This window comes from Schistocerca serialis, chromosome 7, assembly GCF_023864345.2.
Source record: "Schistocerca serialis cubense isolate TAMUIC-IGC-003099 chromosome 7, iqSchSeri2.2, whole genome shotgun sequence".
NCBI lineage: Eukaryota > Metazoa > Arthropoda > Insecta > Orthoptera > Acrididae > Schistocerca > Schistocerca serialis.
The window spans coordinates 533,878,488-533,906,284 of record NC_064644.1 but is presented as its reverse complement, the minus strand read 5'-3'; the positions used below and the strand labels follow the sequence as shown (position 1 = coordinate 533,906,284).

Here is a 27,797-nt window from a genome sequence, read left to right as displayed (position 1 = left end):
GTGATTTATTCAGTTTATAAATTTATACTGACTTTTTGATCACCTGGTACATTTCTTTCACGTTTTGATCACATAAGCAATCTTTTACATTCATGCATGAATCCCTTAATTTTGTACCCTTGAGTTCATTTAATTTCTCGAGTTCAGTACATTTTTGGCTACCAGCATGAGGCCACCTCATTAGTAATTTTCATGGTATCTGATGTCACAAAATAATTTCTCGAGTTCACAACATTTTTGGCTCCCAACGTTGTTCGACCTCATTGGTAATGTTCACGGTATATTCTGTCACAAAATAATTTCATGAGATCGCGGCAAGATGTAGTTGTAGATGTAGATAAATAAAAACTTGACAGCCTCTCAATTATGTATGAAGGGTCACTTGTTTAAGTATCAAACTACCTTCACGAGTTATCAGACCACATGTTTTTGTCATAATTTGTAATACGGATGATGCAAACGTTACAAAGGAACATGAAAATCTGAATAAAAATCGTCTGTGATATATGCTAATGTTTATTAGTATTCAAAGAACGTATTTAAATGATTAACAGAGTTAGCCAGAGTCATTTATTTCACCATTACAGACAGTAGTTTAAAGTGGCAGTAACAAGTTCAGACGAGACTGTAGCGGAAGTACTGCTGAGGCACCTCCCTGCTCTCGTAGATCTGCGATATGACACCTGCAGAAGCCTTCGGCGTCCTCGTTCTGTTCGGGCTGTCGAAATCCACCTGATACAGGCCGTATTTCACTCTGGAAAGAGATAAAATTAGTAAGCACAAACTGCGACACAGTCACAAATAAAAACAGAGACCCATGACATCTATAATTAGTTTCGTCCATTCCAGTTTATGATCAGACATTTTTTCTCCTTACACTATGGATTTCGGTCAGCAAGGACCATTTTCGGTTCATGTCGTAAGACGACAAAGCCAGTGTGTCGTCGTCAGAAATACGAGCAAAATCAGCTGAAATAAACGAAAAAATGAAAGAAAAATGTAATCCATACAAATGAATCCTGATGTTGCAAAATGTCACTTATCACAAATTTGTTAACCAGAAGGAGGAAGAGCGAGAAATAACAGAGAAACTGCAGTTGAAGAAACAACGAAAGGAAATGCAACCTTGGCAGGGACAAAAGAAACAGAAAATGGTAGGTGTAAGGGGAATCTTGATAGTGTAACCCCGATATTGGTTTCTCTATACCTATGGTTATACATAGGCCTACACTCCGCAAGCAGCGGTACATTGCAGAGTGGAGGGTACTTTGAATCAGTATTAGTGGTTTTCTTTCCTACTCCATTCGTGTATTGGGCGAGGGGAACATGTCTGCCTACGCCCCTCTTTATCTCTCTTTACCGAATTCTCCTCATTACTACGTGAAATATACCATACTGGCAGCATAATACTAAATGGTTCAAATGGCTCTGTGAACTATGGGACTTAACATCTGTGGTCATCAGTCCCCTAGAACTCACAACTACTTAAACCTAACTAACCTAAGAACATCACACACATCCATGCCCGAGGCAGGATTCGAACCTGCGACCGTAGCGGTCACGCGGTTCCAGACTGAAGCGCCTAGAACCGCCCGGCCACATCGGCCGGCCAGCATAATACTCGCACAGGCTTCCTGCAGTACCTGGTCTCTACAGTTACCCAACAAGTTTTCGTCAGAAGTAAGTCGACTTTTCTCAAAAGTCCCCATTTAAGTCCCCTGAGCATATCTGTCACGTTTTCAAATGAACTGTACAGACTTGTTACGATCCTAAAGACGCGTCTCTGAGGTCGCTCGATGTCTGTCGTCCTACGTGCTTGATAACGAGTTCAAAACGCTGGTTCCAAAATGTAGAACTGCTCTCACTAACGAATTCATTTATAGATGAACTGGATTTTGATAAGATCCTTCCAGCAAACTTAAGTGTTCTATTCGCATTTCGTAATACTGCTCTTACGCATTCGTTCAAAATCGGCTGCTATTACGTTCTTTCCCCTTGTTCGTTTCCAGATAACAACAATTCATCTGTGGTATGGCGATAACAAAATTAGACTGATGATAACGCAGAGAGCTCTGGTTGCGTCTAAAACGAAGCGTGTTTGTATCAGACGCAAGTTATTATGTAGTCCCTTCCACGCGCCTGTTCGTGAAATAGATAAGTATGCAAAAGGATTTATAGTTACAGTAGCTTATCACAAGTATCCAGACAACCCTATGAAATATGACATTGACCGCTAGATGCCATGAGAGGGGGAGCCGCCTTCATATAAGGAGCCGGGAAGTGTTGCATTGTTGGTAGAGAAATAGTTACAGCAGAACTGGTCCGTCAGACTACCTCAGTGACCCAGAATATAAACTAGTCACTGGCTGTCACCAGAGTAACAAATCCATTGGGGACGTTTCAAGCCTTCTGAAGCTGGATTATTGGTGATACGACAGTGAAGTGGAATGTGGAAGGAACAACCACTCCGCAGGGTGGCTGTAAAGAAATCGAATGAAATCAGCTTGGAAGAATCATTGGTGAGTACAGATGTGCTGCCAGCTGTCCAACTAGCACAATGAGCTTAGAAAGTTGAAGAAAGTTGATTATAATGGTTGAACAACTGCTTATATGCCACGTGTCTCTGTAGTCAGTGTTATGAGACGCCTGAAGTGGTATACAGAGTAACGCTACCGGTCAGTGCGTGACTCGAATCAAGTGATTCGGAGTGAAGAATCACGCTGTAAACTGTGTCCCTCGGTTGGAGGATTTTTTTGGTGAATTCGTGGAAAGCGATACCCGCCATCGTACATAGTGCCAACAGGTAATGGGAGCGGACGTAGTGTAACAGTATGGGGGAGCCTTTCGTGGTCAAGGCGTGGTCCCCTTATTGCGCTTAAATAAACGATAAATGCCGTAGAAAAAATTCAGAGACGATGGCTGTATCAGCACTATAACCAACCCCGTCATAAAGCAGCATCTGTAAGTCACTGAGTTAATGTCAGTAACATCCCTAAAACAGACTGGTCCGCTTAGAGTCCCGACCTGAACCGAATTCAGCACCTTTGGGATACGTTAGAACGTCGACTTCCTTCCAGACTTTGCATCCAACACGAATACATTTTCTGGTTTTGGCTCTAGAGGAGAATGCTCTGCCATCCCTCCACACACATCAGACATCTCGTTGAATGTGTCCCTGCGCTGAGTTTGTAAGGTGGCATCATTTTGAGCCACATTACAACTACCACTCCGGAAAGAAGAACCTTTAATGGTATAAACATCGAGACAGGAAACCATAAACGATACTGACATCGGCTAGGTATTTTAATTTGTAGCAGAATGTCTGCACGTTGGGCGATAGTAAAGCGGACGGAGACGGGAGGCTGGCAGGAGAACGAGAAAGACACGAGCTAGGTAGGCAGGCAGGCCTGAGAGCTGAAGACAACAGCGCCCGTAAGCTCCTGGAAACCTCAGGCGGGTGGACCGCGGCTTACCGGGAGCCACGTGGCCGAGGACAAGGAGAAGACACGGGGGCCGCTCACAAAACGCGTGGCGGCGTGTAGGTGGTTTTCCCAACGGCTGGAGTGGAAGCTTCTGGGTCTGAAAGCTTCTAGAAGCTTCGGTCGGTTGCTAAAATGAGATTGGTCGGCGCTCGGAAACGAACGCCTTCCAGCAACATGATTGGCCACGCACATTAAAAGGGGGAAGAAAAAAGAACAGGAGCTACGAAAAAGCATAGCGACTGAGAAGCACTTGTTCCTGGGGCGTCGAGGAGAGAGGTTGGTCCTGGCGAGGTGTGCGACCTCGTTGCTAGGACAGAGTACTTGTAGCGAGAGCCTGAGGATCGTCAGGTGTTCCACGGCAGCCGTGGAGGTGCCTACGGAAGCTTTTGGTGAGGCAGAATTAATGTTATCTCGCTGAGGCGAGAACCTTTGCAGCGATAGGCGTCAGACCACAGTAGTGATCGTACATTTGCAACGGCGGTTAGGGAAGTAAAGTAAATGGCTGATCACGTGTCTTTTTCGTTCTATGCTGAGGCTTCACGTTACTAGTCGCAAGTGTAGTTCTAAATATAATTGCAATTGCCATAGCTGATGTCAGTATTCCGCGCTTGAATTAACGACCGCGAATATATCACAGAACAGTGACAGACAGAACGATTACCAAATGTGAATAGGCAGAACTAAAATGTTGCTCGTACTGTGTAATCTTGTATAGAGTAAATTGCAGAAGAGTAAAGAATTTAACACTGTTGAGTGTATCATTTCATAGCTAGAACTTTCCTTTGTCATTTTATTATCTCCTTATTCGTGTATTTCATGTTTGCAGCCACCTGGTGGTGGCAGTGTTTGTAGGTCAGCACGTCTGAACATTCTAGCATATACTGAGGATATGGTCAGAAACTAACCAGATTTGCATACGACTAGTTAACGTCACATATAGAGCAAAGGATAAGCTTACCCTTCTGGAGAGCGTATAAGTGTCAGGGCGACAAACTAGCGTTATAAAATCCGTTGTGCAAAACTTTTCACTTATACGTTCGTCTCGCAGGCTTACCCCTCAGCAGAAAAGAACAAAACAGAAGCGGTAGCTTACAAGTTCAAACCGAAATAAAGACTCAGGGTGGACACACTCCACATTAATGCCCAGTAGTAGGCGTCGAGGTGCTGTTGATTATATCGTGTATGCAGGTGTAGATGAGGTGCTGTATATGCCAGGTCTTGGGTTCTAATTATTGAATGACGATATATATGTCATAAGAGGGTATACGTATTGAGAACCATGGATTAAGATGCATTTGAAGAAATCAGCGGGTGTGGGAAATAACTACTCAGTTCTGCCCTAACCGAACATGCGAAAGAAAATTATGATCTTACAAGAGAAAGTTACTGAGATATTTTATGCAAGCATTTATTACTAACTCGACTTTGTAGTGTAACTATTTATAGCACAGGGTGATTATAATTAAAGTTAAACTTTCAAACCGCTGGAAAAATAATACCACTGGTCAGAATGACGTCAAGTTGCATCGGAATATTATTGGAGAAAGGGGAAAACGTATGGCAGAAGAAAAATAAATATTTACAAAATGTACCAATAAATGGCGCTGTAAGCATCATAATTTAATAGTGGTCGACTACAAATGACAAATGAATCATACAACGATGCTAAGGTGTACGTTTGACGTTAAACAACATGTGCTACCCAGTGTGCATCGGGGTACAGATGTGCTACTGTTAGTTACGTAAGCCCATCCACAACGGCACGGTCATATCACATCGGATGGGAAAAATCGGTTTTTAATTGTCCTGAGGACAAAACCCGCATAAAAAGTATCACTCACACCGGTTTTGAATTGCCCTGAGGCCAAAAACCTCATAAAAATCATCAGTCAAAATCAAATCCGATTAATAATTTCCGTGTGACTGGCGCAAAACGTGTTCAACATGCTGTCCACCGTTCTCTGCAACAAGTCGAAATCGAGAAACAGCATGTTTCACAACTGATCGAAGTGTATCCCGGGTCATGTTCAGAATGTATTGCGTAATGCGTGCCTTCAATGCAGCTATGTTTGCAGTCGGAACACTGAACATAACGTCGTTCAGATAGCTCCACAGCCAGAAGTCAAACGGATTAAGATCAGATGACCGGGACGGCCAGGCTGTAGGGAAATGGCGGCTGATAATTCTAGAATTTCCGAAACGGCGCTTCAGCAGCTGCTTAACTGGATCTGCAATGTGCGAAGGTGCGCCATCTTGCATAAAAATGGTTCAAATGGCTCTGAGCACTATGGGACTTAACATCTGAGGTCATCAATCCCCTAGAACTTAGAACTAGTTAAACCTAACTAAGGACATCACACACATCCATGCCCGAGGCAGGATTCGAACCTGCGACCGTAGCGGTCGCTCGGTTCCAGACTGAAGCGCCTAGAACCGCTCGGCCACACCGGCCGGTGCATAAAAATGATCCCATACACGCTGCTGGAGAGCTGGAATGACGTGGTTGCGCAAAAGACACTCCTAGCCCTTACCAGTGACGGTATAGGTAACAGAAACAGATGCAACCGTCTCTTCGAAAAAATATGGCCCTATGATAAATGATGCCCGAAACCCGCACCACACAGTGACTTTTTCAGGATGAAGTGGTACTGGTTGATTCGCGTGTGGATTTTCCGTTGCCCATACTCGACAATTCTGTGTATTGACATATCCTGTCAGATTGAAGTGGGTTTCGTCTGCCACAAAAACTTTCACGGTCAGTCATTATCCACTTCCATGCGAGCAAGAAATTCTAAAGCAAATGTCTCTCTTGCTGGCAGGTCAACAGAAAGCAACTCGTGCACATTGGTAATTTTGAATGGATAGCAAAGAAGGATGTTTCGTAGGATTTTACACACTGTGCTCATGGGTATGTCCAATGTTCGGGAAATTCTCCGTGCACTACACGTTTGCACGCCGCCACTCGTCCCCTTCTGCACTGCTGTGGCCACTGCTTCCACTGACGTCGAATCTGTTCGTCTCCTCTCTCTACCATGTAGCACACCAAAAGAACCCGTCATTTCGAATTTCCCAATCATTTTCTCCAGACCCACGGCAGTCATTGTACCAACGGCTTTTTTCAAACCCTTCGGTGTCCGGAACTTCTGCAGGGCCACCTGTGCACAGTCATCATTCTTGTAATACAGCTTTACAAGCAGAGCGCGATACTGCATTGAGACAGTCATGGCGAACGTCGTAGACACGAAAGGAGGAACAGCCATGTACCCAGCCTGTTTATACCAACTTCAATGGGTCGTGCGCGTGACAGGTGCTTTAATTTACGTATTGTGACACACAAAGCGCCATCTATTGATCAATTTCCACACTATTTTTTTCTTGTGTCATACTTTTTCCCCTTCTCCGATAATATTCAGTTGCATTTTGAAGTTATTCTGACCAGTGGCGTTATTTCTACAGAGTTTTGGAAGTGTAATTATAATCATTCTGTACATCAGAGGTACAGAAACGTAGCAGGACTAATAATTAGACTGGTTTAGTGTTACTGAATACGGAAATATTTTATAAAATTGTTTAATTGTATGTAGGCAATAGAGGAACATCTTGCATGTTGTGGCAGTCCATTCTTGACTATTCAAAGCCCTCTTTAATACTATTATTTCTTATTTTCAAGGAGTATGGATGGAACAGCTTAGTGAAAACATTCAATGTTCAACATTCGTTTATGTGTAAGCATCTCCCATGAGTTTTAGGGGTACTTTGAAATCCGGGGTTTGACTCTCTTGATGTTTATCGCAGATAATTCATTAACGGTAGAGAATAAGCGATCTTCTTACGGCAGGAATTCAGATACAGTTCAATGTACAAATCATTTTTACAAGAAATCAAACACGTAAGATAACACATGAGATTGATAGAAGAGCAGATAGAAGAGGGTGACAGTCTTAAATTCCTGGGATTACAACTCGATAATAAATTCACTTGGGAGGAGCACACCACAGAACTGCACAAACACCTTAACAAATCTGTATTTGCAGTTCGAGTGTTAGCAGACATAGGCGACATAAAAATGAAAAAGCTTCCATACTTTGCCTACTTTCATTCCATAATGTCATATGGTATAATATTTTGGGGTAACTCTTCAAGTCAAACAAAAGTTTTCAGAGTCCAAAAGCATGTGATACGTACTATTTGTGGAGTAAATTCACGGACGTCCTGTAGAAACCTCTTCAAAGAACTGGGTATACTAACTACTGCCTCTCAGTATATTTACTCCTTAATGAAATTTGTTCTAAATAATATATCTCTTTTTCCAACAAACAGCTCAGTTCATACATACAATACCAGGAACAAAAATGATCTGCACAATGACTTAAAAGCACCTACTTTAGTTCAAAAAGGGGTCCACTACTCAGGAACACTCATCTTCAATAATTTTCCAGCGAACATAAAAAATTTAGTTACAAATAAAGATCAGTTTAAAAGGAGCCTGAAAGACTTACTAGTGGCCAACTCCTTCTACTCCATTGACGAATTTTTTAATAGAAACAAATGATGTATTGTGTATATTGATACTATTAGTATTGTTATTTCAGCTTAAAAAAATGACATGTTCCACATCCACGAGGATCTCCTCAGCACGGATCTATGGAACGAAAAACTAATCTAATCTAATAGACAAAAACAAAAGAGAGAACTCATGAACGTGCCCTGGGCCAGCCCTTAGAGCAATCTTGTTTATGAGTATTTTACTGAAACAACAAACGACTCGACGTTCTCTCTCAGGCATCTGTAGAGTTTATCAGTGAACTGTGTAACAAATGTAACTATTGTGTTTCCGTAAATAATATGTGGAACTCAGCAATATCAAACATGTTGCTAAATCGCAGTGTGAAGAAGAATATTTAATGTTTTTCGTGGCTTGTTTGAAGTTGTCTGTCAGTTTGATAAATGCAAGAATTTATTGTAATTTTTTAGGATCCTGACTGATATTTACTGTCGAAGTTACAGGTATTATGGTAGTACTCCTGTTGTTCACGAACCATGTGACCAGAAGAATTATATACTGTGGAGAAAGTGTCAATCACATGATCGTTTTTGGTTATTATCATTCACACTCAAAAGTATGTACCGCTGACCAGAGAGAAAGTTCTGCAGAAGACCTAGGACAACAGTTTCGGCAGTGCCTATAGTAACTCAGTCATTGCCTATTGCCGAAGAAGAGATTCTTAAGATGGCAAAAACGCTACTGCTTTCTCCCAATTTCCATTATGAGCAAATGCAAAGGGAAAAAAAGAATGCATAAGCACTCACGTGAATCCCTCGTTCCATTCCAGGTTGTCCATAAGACTCCATGCAGTGTAGCCGATTACTGGAACGCCGTCTATGTGAACAGCTTGTAGAAGAGCCGTTAAGTAAGACTGTAATGTACATCCAACATGTTTAAAAGGTTCATTTTACGGAGGTAAACTGCTAATGTTAACTGTGACAGAAAGTAAGGAACTTACCGTAAAGTAATTGATTCTGTCGGTGTCATTGAGACCACCATTATTTCCCAGGCCGTTTTCTGTCACAAAGATTGGATAACCTGGGTATTCGTTAACGATCCAGTTCAGCAGGTTACGGAATCCCCATGGATATTGCTGGAACCATAAAAAATGAAGCCTCATTTAACGTAAACATGAACATGAGAGAAGGGACTCTGAAATGGTAAGCTCCCTGGACAAAAAATTAGTCGTTCCGGTGCGCACACACAGATGATGCGTTGAGCCTTCACACGTGGCGCAGCGGTCGGGTCACGCGCTAAAACCGCACGCGCACTGCCTCTACACGAGTACAAGCAGTAGCGACGGGGGGGGCATTGTATGTAAACATGCATAAATGTAAGGACCTGAAAGAGTGACAAAAGGGGCTTGTCTGCTTGGCCGTGCCCATGCACGTACGTTGTGTGAAGCTGTTGGATTTGTTGCTGCTTCGCAGAGGACCGTTCATCGTGTCTACACACGGAGCCACGAAACACGACATCCCAGTGCTCACATCGGTGCATAAAGACATCAACACCAAAGTTCGTCAGGCTGTAACAACATGTGCTTTATATTGTGAACACTCCCCCACCCTATTACATCTCGGTTGTGCGGAAAAATAATCTGGCTTGGACACCACAGAAAATAAGTGGGACATATTGGAACACCAGCTAAAACGCGGACATCAGCATTCCCGCAGTTTGGAGGAATTACGCGATCAAATTCTAAGCGAGTGCCGTAACCTGGATGCAGCACACCTGCAAAACATTGTGGAGTCACTTCCTATCCGAACCCAGGCAGTTATCAAGTCCTGGGGCGGAACTACAAAGTATTAAATGATGCTTGTAATGATTTCGTTAGCCGTGACTAATTTTTTGTCCTGTGAGGTTATGAAATATTTAGCAAGCGATGCACACCAAGTAGGTTACGGTTACCAACCAACTGAAATAATTTAATAAATGCTGTAGAAGTGTGGTCTCCTTTCTTTCCACCTCTGCTTTTCATCTGTTCACTGCCACCGTCCATTCTCTATGAAATGTGTAGCAACAGAATTAAGCAAAATACAACAACAAACAAGACTACAACCAGCATCACCATGTTATTAGAAAACGACTGTTTCAAAACACATCATTTTTTAAATTGCCTCGGTATCTTACTTATATATAGCTTTTAATTTTCTGTTGTGGTCTCTCATTATAGACTACTGTAAAGTGATTCGTGGATTTCTTCAACTTTTTCCAACGTGACTGTCTTCTCGTACGTCCAATTTTCAACCTAGGTTTAGTCCTTCTGCAGTAAGAAACTTCAGTTAAGACGCTTCACTGTACTTCGCTTGTCCTTTGTAACCCATTACACACTTGATATAACACAGTTGGAACAGTAACTGTTGAAAAAAAAATTTAGTCGAGGACAGTCCGTGGACTTTGACAGCAAGAATGCCGTCAGAAGCCAGTATATCAAGCTATTTATGAGCTCCAGCCATCGCAGTCGAGCCCCTTTATAACGCAGTCATAATCAGTGTTAATTCATACTCATTGACATTGATCATGTCCCCATAATAAATAGGTCCGACAACGTTGGATGTAACATACGTCGACATTCTTCACCATGTTTTATTTTCTGCCTTCATGTGTGTTTTACAAAAGAAGCTGTATGTTGACTTAGATGCGGCAACGGCCTTGCCGCAGTGGATACACCGGTTCCCGTGAGATCACCGTAGTTAAGCGCTGTTGGGCGTGGCTGGCACTTGGATGGGTGACCATCCAGCTGCCATGCGCTCTTGCCATTTTTCGGGGTGCTCTCAGCCCCTTGATGCCAATTGAGGAGCTACTCGACCGAATAGAAGCGGCTTCGGTCAAGAATACCATCATAACGACCGGGAGAGTGGTGTGCTGACCACGCCCCTCCTATCTGCATCCCCCTCGGAGGATGACACGGCGGTCGGATGATCCCGGTGGCCACTCGTGGCCTGAAGACGGAGTGCTAATGTTGACTTAGATGCAAATGCTTGATAATGACGATGAGACTGAAATTGGCCAACAGCAAATACAAGTATTACATGAAGTTTCTGCCCCTTGGCATACATTTCTTCATTTAGCCAGTATTTGATCTCTTAGAACCTAGTTATGAAGAAAGCGACTGAAATAAATGCAATAATTATATGAAAATTAACACACTGCCACACAAGACCTTGTGAAGTATCATAGCATAGCACACAGTATTAGCTACCAGAATACATAAGGTCCGTTATTGTCCACATACGTATTACCTGGCAGAACGAAAGACTTTACTAATTACAGTATACTATCACACAGACGGACACACACAGCAGTATTACGAGTACGAAAAATAATTTCTAAGTTACTACATTTAGATGCCGGCATTTAACTAGAATTAGGAAATTGTCTTTTTGTTTGCGTTAGTCACAAAGTGCGATTCAATTGTCAAGGTGAATCTCCTGTAATACTAGCTGGAGAAGTAACACACAGTCATGCAGTTAAAGGATTCAAAAACTGCGTATTTTGATATACCAGGAAGCTCTGTATCTCATTAACTTTAGTTTGTACATATTTTAGATTATATTGATGTTAGCGTTCTTTAAGTGGGTGAAGAGTGTAGACGCTATGTCTTCGCAAATTTTCGTATGCTCTTGATATACTGAAGTTGTGCTCTCTGTCCATGTAAAATTTGTTGCAATCCTGACATTCGGTTTCGTATATACATGGGTTTGTGTATACTAGTTACAGGTATGTATGTCGGTATAATCTTTGTTATGTTTCTCTGCATAATTTTATGTCTTTGTGAATTAGTGGTTGCGTAGAGGTAGTTTTTCTTTTGTATAGCTGCTTTACTATATCTGGTCTGGAACCATTTTATTGTGCTGTATATGGTAATTTATCAAGTTCTTCCTGTCGGGTAAATTTTGTACTCTGTTGATCATGGCTTGGGTGTATTCCTCCATGTGTGCCTCTGGCTGGCGTACTACCAAGCTCTGTCGGCGGGTAGGATGGTCTCTGTGCGATCGATTCTGAACGCTGTTGTAGGTGGCATCGAGTGTGCATGACGTGTGAAATTTTCAGTGGACGTCAGCGTAGGACTTTAAATTTTCCTTGCACAGTACACTGGCGACTTGGGTATATTCCACGAGTATCTGGAACACTGAACTTTCCTTTTAGTACTTATTAATGCTAGGACTTCATCATTATATTGGAGGTCGAACTAACTGGACTACCGAATTTGCAACAGCTTCAACGAATCTGGAACTATGAGTAATTTTTAATTATGCTGAAGTGATTATTTGCTCATTTTTGTAGCTCCTTTAGCACTTAACGTTATCTGAACTTCGATTTCAGACTAATGAAGATTACCTTAAGTAGCCTGTGCCCACGACCACCATTTCAGAATAAAATTCTAGCACCCTGTATTGGACAACATTTCAGACATATGTAGGAGAAAATGGACTTGGAGGCAGCCACTTCGATCGTCAATGTGGAAGAAATTGTCAGCAGCGGTGTATTCCCAGCGACAAGAGGCACTGTTTGATGCTGATCAGCAGACGTTGTACCAACGTCATGGATTCATTTTGAAACCTGTCACAGCATCTGATGAAGTGAGGGAAAGTGGTAAGTGTACAGCGATCCCTCCGTCGGATGCAGAAGTTAAGCCCGACTTCCCTAACCGTATAACCCGAGGGGCAGTTTGATACGAAACACTAAAACGCTACTTTTTTGTGGGAATAGTTCTTGAATACTGTTTCCCGAGAACAGCAGTGCCACCACGGGTATTGCTGCACAGTTTTTTCACACAGACTGGCCTGCATTTATTCATGTTTACCCCAACCAAAAGAAGTCTCCGAACAGCAGACTTCCCCGTTCCCTCTCATCTTAAAACACAGCAGCTCCCCACAACGATGTCGATTTTTTTTGTAACACTTCTGCGTTCGACGATTTTGTTATAGATGAAACCAAGGGTTTTACAGCTGTTTAGAGTGGTATGCACCGAATCACTCGTTCAGCTGGACTCTAGAGGAGCCGTCGCTTTGAACAGTGTGATAGGGCGACCGTATTGGAACCAGTTTTGCAAATTTCACGAGACTAGCATTTTAGCTAAAGCGACTAATTGTCGTACGTGCTTGTATAAAAGCAACAGAAATTTATGCACACTATAATAAGTTTAACAGAAACGGTGACTGAGCTATAGCAAATAATTTTGGATGCGCACTTTGCGCAACGAGAAGGACTCCAATGACCGATTACTTACAGCAGAGCAGGTAAGTATGGTTATTAACTGGAAAGGACACATCTGTCAACAGATCATCCGAGTAGTTGAGGTGCGCTATGCAGGGTGGTCAGAAAACGTCTGAAATGCATGTAGGGATGTTGCAGGACAGGTTGTATTGAGGCATAAGTGTTAAGAAAAAAATTCGATACATTGCACCCTTTCCGAGTGTTGTGACTTTTCAAGACAGCCAAGTCACTATGAGAGGAAGCCGAAAGGCACGCGCTTAAGCTCACGCAGGCTGGCGCGAGGTCTGGAACAGTTAAGGGGATTAATAGTAGCAAATAAAGTACGTAGTTGATATAATACTTAACTTTAATCCATAATTGGAGAACATCTCTCTTGACTGTACATGCTTCAAGATAAATATCAAATGCTATGGCGCCTTGCTAGGTCGTAGCAAATGACGTAGCTGAAGGCTATGCTAACTATCGTCTCGGCAAATGAGAGCGTATTTGTCAGTGTAGCTTCGCTAGCAAAGTCTGCTGTACAACTGGGGCGAGTGCTAGTAAGTCTCTCTAGACCTGCCGTGTGGCGGCGCTCGGTCTGCAATCACTGACCGTGGCGACACGCGGGTCCGACGTATACTAACGGACCGCGGCCGATTTAAAGGCTACCACCTAGCAAGTGTGGTGTCTGGCGGTGACACCACACCGAGTTATTTAGAATTTAATTTAGACAGTCAGGTCGTCGCGGACGAAAATTAAATTTCCAGCTGACCAAGCAAAGCACTCTGTGGGCAACACCGCTCGAAGGCGAGGGCGCTACGCCCCGGCTGGCTGATTTCAATGATAAATAACTCGGAAACGGCGCAACATACCGGACTTTTTTCTTCACTTTTATGTCTCAGTGCAACCTGCCCTGCAAAATCCCTGCAAGCGTTTCAGAGATTTTCTAACCACCCTGTGTATACAGCGCATAAAGACCGTATTACAAAATTTCTGGGCCCCAATGAGCTTTCTTCGTAGCTGCCAGTGTTTCATCTCAGAAGTTCCTCGCATTAGAGGATGAAACGAATGTGTATAGTTTCATGCCAGGACGTTTTAACATAAATTATCCGTGCTGATTGTTATTTTTTTCCAGCAAGAGTCTGACGATGGTAGTCTACCAAAACGTATAATTTGCAGCTGGTGTGAACAAATAACGAGTGATCTAAGCAGTTCTTTCATTTTATAAATATATGGTAATTGATATATATGCAAAAATCCAATAAGGGATTCATATTACTTGATCTAACCTCAGTTACAATTATTGAAAGTATCACATCTGGCGGAAGATGATTTGACGGTCTTGTACAGCTTACTTACCCCACCACCGACCGTGATGACGCCCGAGTCTCTGCTCTTGGATGGAGATATTCCAGTTTCACCTGACGTTATAAAACTAGTGACGTAAGTATTGAGTCCGAAGAAGTCAGCTGAACCTGCAACAGATTTTTATTTGTGCTATATACAAACAGTTCGGAAGAGATCATTTCCTTGAGGGGTTCACATATTAACATTCAGTTAAAGCTAAAATCTAGTTTGAATATTTTTAGCATGGTGCAGCAGAGTCAGCAACTGTAAAACGTAATTATATTACATTTCAGCCTCCAGTTGCATAAGCAAAGAAACTGTACCTAGGTTTCGGCTATAATAATGTAGCCTTCTTCAGAAATGTCACGATGTAACATTAAATTAAAACATGCCAGATATTGGCGTTGTCAAACCTCAAATGTTAGTACTACCATACAATGAGACTGCGTCACTTCTACAAATGTTTTGCCGGTAGGTCACACCAACGGGCCACCGAGCGAGGTGGCGCAGTGGTTAGCACACTGGACTATCATTCGGGAGGACGATGGTTCAATCCCGTCTCCGGCCATCCTGATTTAGGTTTTCCGTGATTTCCCTAAATCGCTTCAGGCAAATGCCGGGATGGTTCCTTTGAAAGGGCACGGCCGATTTCCTTCCCCATCCTTCCCTCACCCGAGCTTGCGCTCCGTCTCTAATGACCTCGTTGTCGACGGGACGTTAAACACTAATATCCTCCTCCCACACCAACGGGCCAGACATGTGGGCCCCGGGCGCTGAGTCGTCTCTTCACTTATGCAACTGGAGGCTGAAATTTAATACAATTAAAATCTAGTTTATTAACGCTTAGTGCTCTTATAGTATTAGGTAGCTTCAGTACTACATTCTCAACTCACATAAAGACGTTGAAGCACGCTAGCTTCAAAATAACATGAATAATACACTCCTGGAAATTGATATAAGAACACCGTGAATTCATTGTCCCAGGAAGGAGAAACTTTATTGACACATTCCTGGGGTCAGATACATCACATGATCACACTGACAGAACCACAGGCACATAGACACAAGCAACAGAGCATGCACAATGTCGGCACTAGTACAGTGTATATCCACCTTTCGCAGCAATGCGGGCTGCTATTCTCCCATGGAGACGATCGTAGAGATGCTGGATGTAGTCCTGTGGAACGGCTTGCCATGCCATTTCCACCTGGCGCCTCAGTTGGACCAGCGTTCGTGCTGGACGTGCAGACCGCGTGAGACGACGCTTCATCCAGTCCCAAACATGCTCAATGGGGGACAGATCCGGAGATCTTGCTGGCCAGGGTAGTTGACTTACACCTTCTAGAGCACGTTGGGTGACACGGGATACATGCGGACGTGCATTGTCCTGTTGGAACAGCAAGTTCCCTTGCCGGTCTAGGAATGGTAGAACGATGGGTTCGATGACGGTTTGGCTGTACCGTGCACTATTCAGTGTCCCCTCGACGATCACCAGTGGTATACGGCCAGTGTAGGAGATCGCTCCCCACACCATGATGCCGGGTGTTGGCCCTGTGTGCCTCGGTCGTATGCAGTCCTGATTGTGGCGCTCACCTGCACGGCGCCAAACACGCATACGACCATCATTGGCACCAAGATAGAAGCGACTCTCATCGCTGAAGACGACACGTCTCCATTCGTCCCTCCATTCACGCCTGTCGCGACACCACTGGAGGCGGGCTGCACGATGTTGGGGCGTGAGCGGAAGACGGCCTAACGGTGTGCGGGACCGTAGCCCAGCTTCATGGAGACGGTTGCGAATGGTCCTCGCACACCCCAGGAGCATCAGTGTCCCTAATTTGCTGGGAAGTGGCGGTGCGGTCCCCTACGGCACTGCGTAGGATCCTACGTCTTGGCGTGCATCCGTGCGTCGCTGCGGTCCGGTCCCCGGTCGACGGGCACGTGCACCTTCCGCCGACCACTGGCGACAACATCGATGTACTGTGGAGACCTCACGCCCCACGTGTTGAGCAATTCGGCGGTACGTGCACCCGGCCTTCCGCATGCCCACTACATGCCCTCGCTCAAAGTCCGTCAACTGCACATACGGTTCACGTCCACGCTGTCGCGGCATGCTACCAGTGTTAAAGACTGCGATGGAGCTCCGTATGCCATGGCAAACTGGCTGACACTGACGGCGGCGGTGCACAAATGCTGCGCAGCTAGCGCCATTCGACGGCCAACACCGCGGTTCCTGGTGTGTCCGCTGTGCCGTGCGTGTGATCATTGCTTGTACAGCCTTCTCGCAGTGTCCGGAGCAAGTATGGTGGGTCTGACACACCGGTGTCAATGTGTTCTTTTTTCCATTTCCAGGAGTGTACTAAACGTTGATCAAAAATATATGTAACAACCACACCCAACACATGAAGTTAATTCAGAATTTACTTTCACACCATTTTTTGCTTATTATGTTCTCTGCATTCAGAGGTGATTGATATGGTAATTACAGTTGACACTTAATCACCTTAAATTATATTTCAATTAACCAGCGGCAGACATATTTGCAGTGACTTGTTTCTACGTAAATAAGCTGCGCTAACCTGCTTCTCAAAATCCCTAGAATGCTGCAAAACATATCTAACATAGCACTGTAGTAGTGTCGGAGAAGGAAGATCCGTGACAACTTGCAGCACTGTTGCCAGGTTTGAACTATGAAGCGCAAACGTTGCAGGCGAAACACAATAGCCGCCTGTACACTGGTAAGCAAAACATTATGATCGCTGCCCACGGCCACGGGAGTGCGAAGTAGCCACATCACCCACGATAACCGTCAAGGATCGCTTTTCGCCGACTCTGCAGTAGACGAAGTCGTAACTGAACTTATTGTTTTCAAATGTTGTCCCATTCGCCACTTGGTGCAGTACTCTTGCTGTTACCCTGATTAATCAGAGGATGAAGCAAAGTCCAACAGCCAAGAAACATTGTAACTATGAACTATTTTGAGTTTTCGTCGAGATATTGTGTACCATCCAAAATTCCACCAGGTATAAAATTGGAAATAACCCTTAAAAGATGGGCTTCTGGGAGGAAACTACACACTGTGAGCTCTACGAAATAATATTCAACTTTAGGAGACTGGCATGACGTGGTGAAGCAGCTCAGTCGTGAAGGACCCTTCCCTGCCTAGACTTACACGAGACATCAAATACGGTAGCATGCAATAGACTGCAGCGCTAAAGCTTAGTGGCCTCTTACATCACGGGAGGGCAAAGGACGAATGTCTTCAGGACACTACATATCGCTTCTGCGGAGATACTGAAGAGACGCACTGTCTGCTGCCTCCTACGTCTCACGCATGGCCAGAGGAAGCTGGGTTCCATACCATTTGTGCCTGCAGAAGCAACATTGATTTCTACACGGGAGTTGTTCCGTCTCCAGCCCTTGGACATGTAAGTGACACCACTGATATAGTGCATAGTTCTGCACACTGGTCGTCATCCTTCTTATGGAATGCAACGACCCGCTCCTTATTCCACCTGCATGCCACGCTTCCTTGCTACAACAATCAGCGAGACAACATTTCAATTACTACCAAGGATTACGTAGGCGCCCAAGTCGTCTCGCATGCGCCATCGATGTTTTGCGGTGGAGTTTTCAACTTCACTCTCGCTAACAAGGATACGAAGGAACACGGTAACGGCTGAGTCACCGTTGCTGTTGTACGTGGACCAAAAGTCGATAAAGTGAAAGGGCTAGATAATTTCAATTCACGTGATGTCATCGCTTATCGGACATTACAGATTTGTGAAGTTTACAACAGAGATAAGGTTTCATCGTATTACATGACATGTCGACTGTGCCTTTGGTTCTCAGGACAATCAGCGAGAAATTGACGGTAGAGGAGGGAGCATTTTCTCTTAATACCATTTTGAAACAAGTCATTTAGTATTAGCAATATTATCATTTCCGCACACGTAACAGCGGTACAAACTGAGATCTAATCATTGACGACTATGAAGGCTAGATGACTATGAACAGTGCCACTAGTAATAACGAATTCATTCAGGTACCATATAGCATAAATAAAACAAAGTTTGTATTTGCTGGTGCATATTCTTTAGACATATTTTTCCTGACAGTCAGTCCAGAGCCTTATAGACATCAAGTATATCTAACTTGTATCCTGTCCATTCCAAAATTCTCAGGACTGTTGCGACTTTGAAAATGCATCAAGGCTACGTAGAGTTTCCATTTTCTTCTAGATTATTTACTGCGTCACGAATTTTATTAGGAAACGCCATTACATATTTCACTTTCATACTTGACTTACAAAGCCTCAAAAATGACCACTTACTAATTCACAGACTTTTTTGTTGGTACTGTGACTTTCACGATAACTACTATGTATATTTTTCAGCAAAAGAATAGTATTTGTCCAACAATAACTGGTTTCTGACAAAAAAGGTAATGATTTCATCTGTTCGTTATCATTTGAGACTTCATACTGCTGTTCAGCTGGTCTCAGAAACTCATATTGACATCGTGATATACTCTTGCAACCCTCTACACAAAGCAAAGTTCACTAACCACAAATTATTCAAGGCATCTTCCACATTACGCTCGACGGCGCGCTACGGACTTAGTCTTGGAAGCTAACAATAGTGACTGATACTTAGGTCGGCTATCTCTCACTTTTTGTCCTTGTCAAACAACTACTGGCAATGACAATTTCATCCAACTGCTACCACCTGATTCTAAATGGCAAAAAGAGGGTTGGAGGTTACGGACCTCCGATATACGGGATGTGGCATTACGTGCAATAAAGATCCAAACGTGCCAAATGTTAAGCGTTATAAATGCTTGTACTATATGAAAAATTTGGTTCTTCATTTCGAAACTAAAGAAGATGAATCTGAGGAGTTACGTTATTATATCTGATGCTCTGTTGAAGAAATCACAGCGTTAGAAGTTCTGTGTTGACCATCGATGGAAAATGTAGCTGTACAACGGCAAATACTTACCCCTGATGTATGCGATCTCCTCTTGAGTGAAAGTTGGCAACCGTGATCGGGGTCGCCCCTCTGCTGCACTGTTTGCATCTACCCTCTGACGCACTACGGCAGGGTAGTCGCCGTCTTCAGTGTAGATGGGGTGTGCGTAGATTCCAGCCTGATCAACACCCAGGAATATATATAATTTTCATATTTTGTAAACATGCCAGATATTATCATGTATTATTTCAATCACAGAAAAGGATTTGCATATGAAAAAACGAAATGCTATGACATCGGGAAAGAATTTTATGTGGCATTATAGTTTATGTGTAACATGTTGGAGGCCCTGAAGAATTCGGTGGATATCAACTATTGGCAGTTAGTGTGGTTTTCTTAACTGAATGAGGATGCCAGGATTTTCAACTGGAAACATGTTAATACATTATGCTGTAATATTCTTCTTGGGTACGTAGCCAGATCTTCAAGTCAAGCTGAGACAATATTTCTATGCTTCACCATGCTGTCATCTTCAGGTAAGATGCTGCTGAAATCTGCTGTGCAGCCGGTGTCCCTACATAGACCAGCAGAGAGTAATCTGCACATCTGCCAAATGCTGTTAGTGCTGCCCCCACTGCAAAACATAAAGTAGTCCAGTCAAATTAAGCGTATACCTGACGGTTGGCAGCGCTATTGCTGACTTTCAGCTGCGTGATGCTGACGGCTGAAGACGAAAACAATAGTCGTCTGTAGAACTACCATGACACTGAGGAGCTCCATAGAGACGTTTACAAAATTGCCTTGCGCCGGCCGGTGTGGCCGAGCGGTTCTAGGCGCTTCAGTCCGGAACCGCTCTGAAGCTACGGTCGCAGGTTCGAATCCTGCCTCGGGCATGGATGTGTGTGATGTCCTTAGGTTAGTTAGGTTTAAGTAGTTCTAGGGGACTGATGACCTCAGATGTTAAGTCCCATAGTGCTCAGAGCCATTTGAACCTTTGAAAAGTTGCCTTACGTTACTGGTTGACTTTAGCACACCCAATTGCAGCAGCTGCCAGCGATTCTCTTACGCCAATTCGTCTATTACAGTGTTGCTAATCGTGAAGGGAAACGAAAACGAGGTATCACTACCACAAGTCATCTTTAGATTCTTCTGCCAATGAAGAGCGTTGTGTTGTAATGTACGTCAGCACTAGATCCCACGACTTGCTGTGAGTATACAGCCCTTCCCAATTAATATAATCACTAGTCATACTAATTTCAATAAATTGTTGCAGAACATAGTCCGAGCTAAGAGAAGCGGCACCAATCATCTGTGTCACATTAAGTTTCTTTGCCCTTCCCTTGGGTAACCATTGCTCCACCATGTGGATATTTTTGTATTCTTGCAACATTGAGTGGTGTTAGTGGTAATGACACTTGTACTCAACAGTAGGAATAGTTTGACAAACGTACGTCTAACCACAGTGGCATGGAATCTTACAAAATGGACTTCTTTAACACCAGATCATCCGTGTCAGAACCCAAAAAGGCATTAATCATGGCAGGTGGGCGAAAAACAGTCTTGTTTTTAGATTTCTTGAAATTCACCCTCTTTTAGCTGATAAGCTCCCAGTATATAGTATGAAAGCAGCTGACGTCGTCTCACCTGGCTACAGTGAAGATATGAACATGAAGGCATGATGGATCTGCCTCTCAGAGAAGCTCTTCCGCTTAAATACAGAATTTAGGAGTTCAATTTCCTGTGTAAAGCTTTTCGTGTGAGATGTGGTATATGCTGTTTGGAGGAGCGACCTAAGAATACCTTTCCGTTGGAATGGTGTGTGATACCTATACTCATTCAGGTAGCGGTCAGTATGTACAGGTTTGCAATAAATACTACGTCCCAGAGTGCCATCATTCTGTTTGCAGAGATGGGAGCTTCCCATCAGTTTCCACATCCAAGGTGAAGGGAAATAAAGTGTTCGAAGGAACAATGAAGGACATCGGGTCTATGTGGCCAAACTGAAAGAAGTCGTCGTCATTTCTCTAGAAATATCTTTTTTTCAGGATGCTGCCCCCCATAAATTAATTAGCAGTGGAGGGGCATAAGGGACTACACATAGCTAACCGGTTAGTTTGTTTATAAAGTTTATAATAAAATAAAAAGTAAGTTGATGTAACCTCATAATAACAAAATTCCAACATTTCCATATTCAGCATTTCACTGATTAAACTATTTTCAAGTGGAGCACATGTAACCTATGGGACAACGATGCAGATCCGAGAGACCCGGGTATAATGCATTTAAATGCCAAATACATTAAGTTGGGTTTGAGATGTGATGTACGTGTTTGCTGACGAAGGGACGAAGAACACCCATAGACATTTCGCCATGTTGTAGCTGGGTAGGCCCAAATTACTATCAGTAATGGACGAAGAACACCCATAGACATTTCGCCATGTTGTAGTTGGGTAGGCCCAAATTACTATCAGTAATGGCACTCTTTCCTTGTGAATTTGGGGCAAATCATGCAATCTTGGCAGAAGAACAGGACCAGGCCAAGATCTTATAACAACATCTCTATACATGAAGTTCTTTTTTGAGACTGAAAAGATCTATCATGTTGTCATTTGAAAGGGCAGCCATGATCACTGAGTAAGGAATCTATTTACTAGCACCCCCCCCCCCCCCCAATGAGGGCTGTGGCAAAACTACTATATCATTATTTTCTCTGATCGATCGAACAGCTGCCCTTTCAGCAGCGAAGCCTGCAGCCAGAAAAAAAAAGCCACTCAGATTTTGAGGATTCTCTAACGACAACGTCCTTGCGCGTCTAGTGCTGCCATCCACAAATTCCCATGATGCATGCGCTGAGCACTTCCTGCTGGCGTGTATATGGGGCGCTGGCTCCAGAACAGATGGACGAGACTCAGTAACAACAGCGTCTCACCTGAAGACGACGGCCAAATGGGCAATCGAAATATTGAGTCGGAGACGCCAGTAAGATGGGAAAGCTTACGAAATCACAATTTAAATGGTGGCTTTAATGTCCCGATCCATTTCTGATTGTAAGGAATAACGGATACATTTACATAATACATGTTTATAATCATTTTATGTGATAACATGGGCTGTTGTTTTTTTCCAGGAAAATCAAGGAGACTATAGAGGTGAATCTGGAGTTCCCTCGAAAATTTCATAAGCAGACATCCAGTTATCTGTCAACAAATTACAAAGAAATAGAAAGGTTCCCAATGAACCACACTCTGGGAGACTTCTTGCACCCGAGCAGACTACGCAGTTCATCAGAAAAGCAATCGAAATAAGTCCTAATACATGAAAACGTCGTTTAAGCAACCAATAAAAGATATCACATTCAACGGTTTTGGAAGTTTCACATTTTACACTAAAGAAAACATTCAGGTGATTCACAAATCCGATTATGAGGATTGTGGACCTCGCGAAGCTATTTGATGGAAGCTGCACACAATTAACTTTTCATGGATCACAGTTTGTTTACTACAGAAGCCACATTCCACACCTCCGAATAAGGTAAGATATATAGCTGCCGCTATGAGAAACGAGCCACCTCACGTTACCACTGAGTGGCAAAGAGACACAAGGAAGGTGCATGTATCGTTTGAATTCACAAAGGTTGCAGTTCATGGACCCTTCATTTTTGCAGAAGGGACAGTTACAGGTAAAATTTAGCTTAGAGCGATCACATAAACTTATATGATCTCTCTAAAATTGTGGTTATAGCTTGATACCAGTGCTTACCAATTTTAATTGTATATTACAGCACTAAGGATGGTCACTAAGTGGCTGAAAATCGATTCTGCTGACAATAAAACAACAAAAAACGGCCAATGCCGATTTTCCTTCCAATTCTAACTTCTAATTTGGCTCTCAGAGTAAGCAATACCTAAATCGGAGGTTCACTTGCAGGCGGATAGGCAGAGGCTCAGCAAGGCTGTGGCCAACACGTTGTTCTGATACGAGACTCTTGGACTTCTTCCCTTGATACTTCAGAGTGTATTCAAGTATGCTATTTCTAGAAGAGTTAACAAATTTCCTTGGACGTGTATGTCACGAAATGATCATCAACGTAAAATAAGAGAGATTCAATCTCAGACGAAGTCTTACCAACAATCATTCTATCCGTGAAACATTCGCGACTGGAACGTGAAAAGGTGTGTGTATGGGGGTGGGGGGAAGCGACAGTAGTAAACAAAGGATACACTGTCACACACTGCAACAAGGTGTCCTGAGGAGCATACATGTAGATGTATGGTATGGTATAGTTAGAACTTGACTGGTTCAGGTTAAAAGTTAGCAACACAGCTGTAGCAGGTACCGCACTTACTTCAAACTGTTGCTGTCGGTCTGCGGCTTCCAAGTCTTCTGTCGAATTTGTTGCCGGTTCGTTTCCCTGCATACTCAGCGTGATTCCTACGCTGCCTGAAACAGATTGCCATTTGGATCATCATTGAAATATACTACGCAGAAATACTCGGTTTCGGTCTCAGGTTAGCACCAGAATTTTTTATCCTGCCGTTTTCACTTCTTTCTCCTCTCGCAATATTTGTTAACATGAAAAATGCCTAGCTGTGCAGCGGATGGAGTACACATTAAACTGCATGTCTGTCAACATCTGACTGGACAAATAAGTTCGACGTTCGCAGGAAGGCAACACCATACCTTTGTATCAAACTGGTTTAAAACACAAGTTACTCTTTACGAGCTCGACAGAAGAATCCACTACTAGGTGCTCGGGGTAAAGCTCAGACTGGTGGAGAACAAGTCGACATATGGCACAAGCTGGGAGAGCAGATAAATTCTTTGTCCAAGGCACAGATTTCATGGATAATCCTACCTGTAAAATTGGAGGCTGCGTTTACTGATCACAGATTGCCTCCAACAGCTTTCGAATTTGATCTCCCACCTTGCATTTTATAAAACTTATTTGACCGAAGAGAAACATCCGCAACTGAAATCATGTGCAAGAAGAAAAGTTTGTCTTTTGGAAGCACATAAAAGTTTGAACAACTTTTTTATCTTATGAAAACAAATAAATACAACACACATACAACGTTAACAGACGACAACCTGGAAAATACCTCATCAGTATCAGTGACATAAATCCAGATTTATGCACTGATGAATTTCTTAGCAGAACTGACTGATGTGTGTATGTTAATAATTATATCAAATAATACGAGTGCTATGTATCTCCAATCTGAATTCTCTTCAAAATCAGTGCAGTAATGCCGTCACTTTAAATATGTGTTGTAAAATGATTTTTGTAATTGATGATACATGGCTACAGTGGCCTAAGAATTATAATGTGCAGCACAGTGTATTGTACATATACAAGGTTTGTAGAAAATTTGACATTACCTTTGAAATGAAACATATTTATTACTTTTGAATACATTATGGGAGTGACAGTGATCAACGTGTTAGAAATATTTACTATTAAAAACAGTCTTGATCACAATTTATTATTAAGGTGACCGGTTTCGACCACTGCTGTGGTCATCTTCAGACCATTGAGTAGGAACCTCTTTCTGCTGAAGAATCACTACTATAGTGATCAAGACTGTTTTTAATAGTAATCATATTTATGTTTTTTGACCTATTCCACATCCATGAGGACTGCACCATTTGAGATATATGTTAGGTGCATTAACATGTATGTTGTTCTTCGAAAATATTTATTCCGTAATGTTGTTTTCTCACATGTTCTGCATGCTGAAGGATCCCCTCGGTATGGATGTATTGGAACAAAACGTACATCTAATCTAATTAAGGAATACAAACGTCTCAAAAATGAGATCGACAGGAAGAGCAAAACTGCTAAGCAGGGATGGCTAGAGGACAAATGTAAGGATGAAGAGGCTTATCTCACGAGGGGTAAGATAGATACTACCTACAGGAAAATTAAAGAGACCTTTGGAGAAAAGAGAACCACTTACATGAATATCAAGAGCTCAGATGGAAATCCAGTTCTAAGCAAAGAAGGGAAAGCAGAAAGGTGGAAGGAGTATATAGAGGGTCTATACAGGGGCGATGTTCTCGAGGACAATATCATGGAAATGGAAGGGGATGTAGATGAAGATGAAATGGGACATATGATACTACGTGAAGAGTTTGACAGAGCACTGAAAGACCTAAGTCGAAACAAGGCCCCGGGAGTAGACAACATTCCATTAGAACTGACAGCCTTGGGAGAGCCAGTCCTGACAAAACTCTACCATCTGGTAGAACGTCCTTTTCCAACATCACATTTCAGCACTCTTTGATTCTATTCTTTTGCAATTTCCTCACAACCCATGTTTCACAGCCAGACTTGCATTCTCTCAAATTTCTTTGTCAATTAACGGCTGTACTTTACTATAGTAGCCTTCCTTATGGAATGAATACTGCCATTGCCTATGGTAACCCGCTTCTTGCTCTGTCCATCTTGCATTGCTTTCTTTCAAGTTATATGAATACCTTCATTTCGCCTGCTAAACAGTCTCTAGTTCTGATGTTAATTTAGTTACTAAACTCATTTCTGTTGCTTCTTAAAACTTTTGGCATTCTTTGGCTTACTCACAATCAATATCTGTGATCAGTAGCCTGTTCACTCCTTGCAAAAGGTCCTGATTTATCCGCTGATTAGCTACCGGCGGCGACTTTATCAATGATTCTTACCATTGGCCTCCATTCGCGCACTATTTCAATCACACCTCTGAAGATTTCTCTTATGTCACTCATTATTTCTTCGATGTACACATTCATCTGTGAAGAAGAATAGCTTCATCGTTGCTTTGTTGTCCTGGTCTCCAGTTCTGTTTTGATGCAACTTGCAGATATGCTGTGCAAGCCTGTTTGTTCACTTAACTACCGCAACCTTCATCCATTTGCACTTGCTTGCTGTGGTCAACGCTTGGTGTGTCTTCATAATTTTTACCTCTCGACTCTTCCTCCCCAACCCCTCTTCCTCCCATTACCCAAACGACTATTCCTCCACGTCTCAGGATGTGCTCTATCAACTGAGTTTTCAGTCAAGTTGCGCCGTACGTTACTCTTCTCCCAAAAACAATTTAGTACCTCTCCATTAGTTATTCAGTCTAGACATGTAAGCTTCAGCATCCTTCTCTGGCACATCGTTTCGAATGTTTCTATTCTCCTTGTAGGAAGGGTTCAGACTAATAGAGTATGAAAAAACTAGTAAAACTTAAATTTGTATTCGATGCTAAGAAATGTATGTTTTTTAGAAATGCTTGTCTGTAACTGTTAGTATTTGATTTTCTAATTTAATTCCCATAGCGTCGCCTGATTACATTCGACTGCATCCCATTACCCTTCTTTCACTTTTGTCGATAGTCTTCTTATAACTTCAAGACACTATTCGTTATGGTTGACTGCCATTGCAAGACCTGTGCCGTCTCAGATACAATTACAGCGTTATCGGCATACCTCAAAGTATTCATTTCCTCTTCCAGTACTTTAATTCCGTTCCCAAATTTCTCCTTGGCTTCTTTTAATGTTTGCTCAATGTACACTGAATAATAACGCGGATAGGATTGAATCCTTTCTGATTCCATTCTCAGGTACTGTGTTTCTTTCACGTCAGTCGGCTCTTATAACTATTACACAAGAATTTATTCCTGGGTTCTACATTATTTAAAATCGTGTATTCCAGTCAACACTGTCCATTTTTCTCCAAATTTACAAATACTATAATCGTAGGTTTGGTTTTCTGCATTCCACCGTCTAAGATGACTCGTTGCGTCAATGTTACGCTACGTGTTCATACATTTCTCCTGAACGCAATCCGACATTCCCCATGGTCAGCTTCAACAATGTTTTCTATGCTTCAGTAAATAATTCTTGTGAAATATTGCTGCTATACTTTATCTGACGGATTAATCTGTAATACTAAAACCTGACGTCAGCTGTTGTCTTCGGAAGTGCTGTTATTATATTCGTCTAGAAGTCCGAGAGAATCTCATCTGTCTCACATATTTTGCATGCCAAGTGAAACAGTCTTGAAATGTATTCTCTCTGGGACCCCAATAATTCTGAACGGATGCGGTTAACTTAGGATGCCTTACGTATTTCAGTGTTCTGGCACATTTTTCTATCTGTATTACATCACCTACATCATAGTTATTTGCTGCCTCTTCCCTTTCCACAATACTGCTTTGCATCTCGTTTCCCTTGAATAGTCCTTGTGTACATTTCTGTAACCTTTCTGTTTTCCCTACTTTCCTTACTACTGGA

At 42.7% G+C, this 27,797-nt stretch overlaps 1 protein-coding gene across 1 annotated transcript in view; it reads right to left on the bottom strand.

Moving 5' to 3' along the window:
- Nucleotides 1-615: 615 nt before the first annotated feature.
- LOC126413219 (myrosinase 1-like) overlaps nt 616-27,797 on the bottom strand; it is a 47,425-nt gene continuing 20,243 nt past the window's right edge. Inside the window, exons 4-8 of the mRNA XM_050083115.1 lie at nt 19,575-19,722; nt 14,587-14,702; nt 8,987-9,121; nt 8,793-8,899; nt 616-754 (exon numbers count right to left, since the gene is read on the bottom strand). Of these exons, the coding sequence (XP_049939072.1) occupies nt 616-754; nt 8,793-8,899; nt 8,987-9,121; nt 14,587-14,702; nt 19,575-19,722 (645 nt within the window). The remainder of the gene's footprint in view (nt 755-8,792; nt 8,900-8,986; nt 9,122-14,586; nt 14,703-19,574; nt 19,723-27,797) is intronic.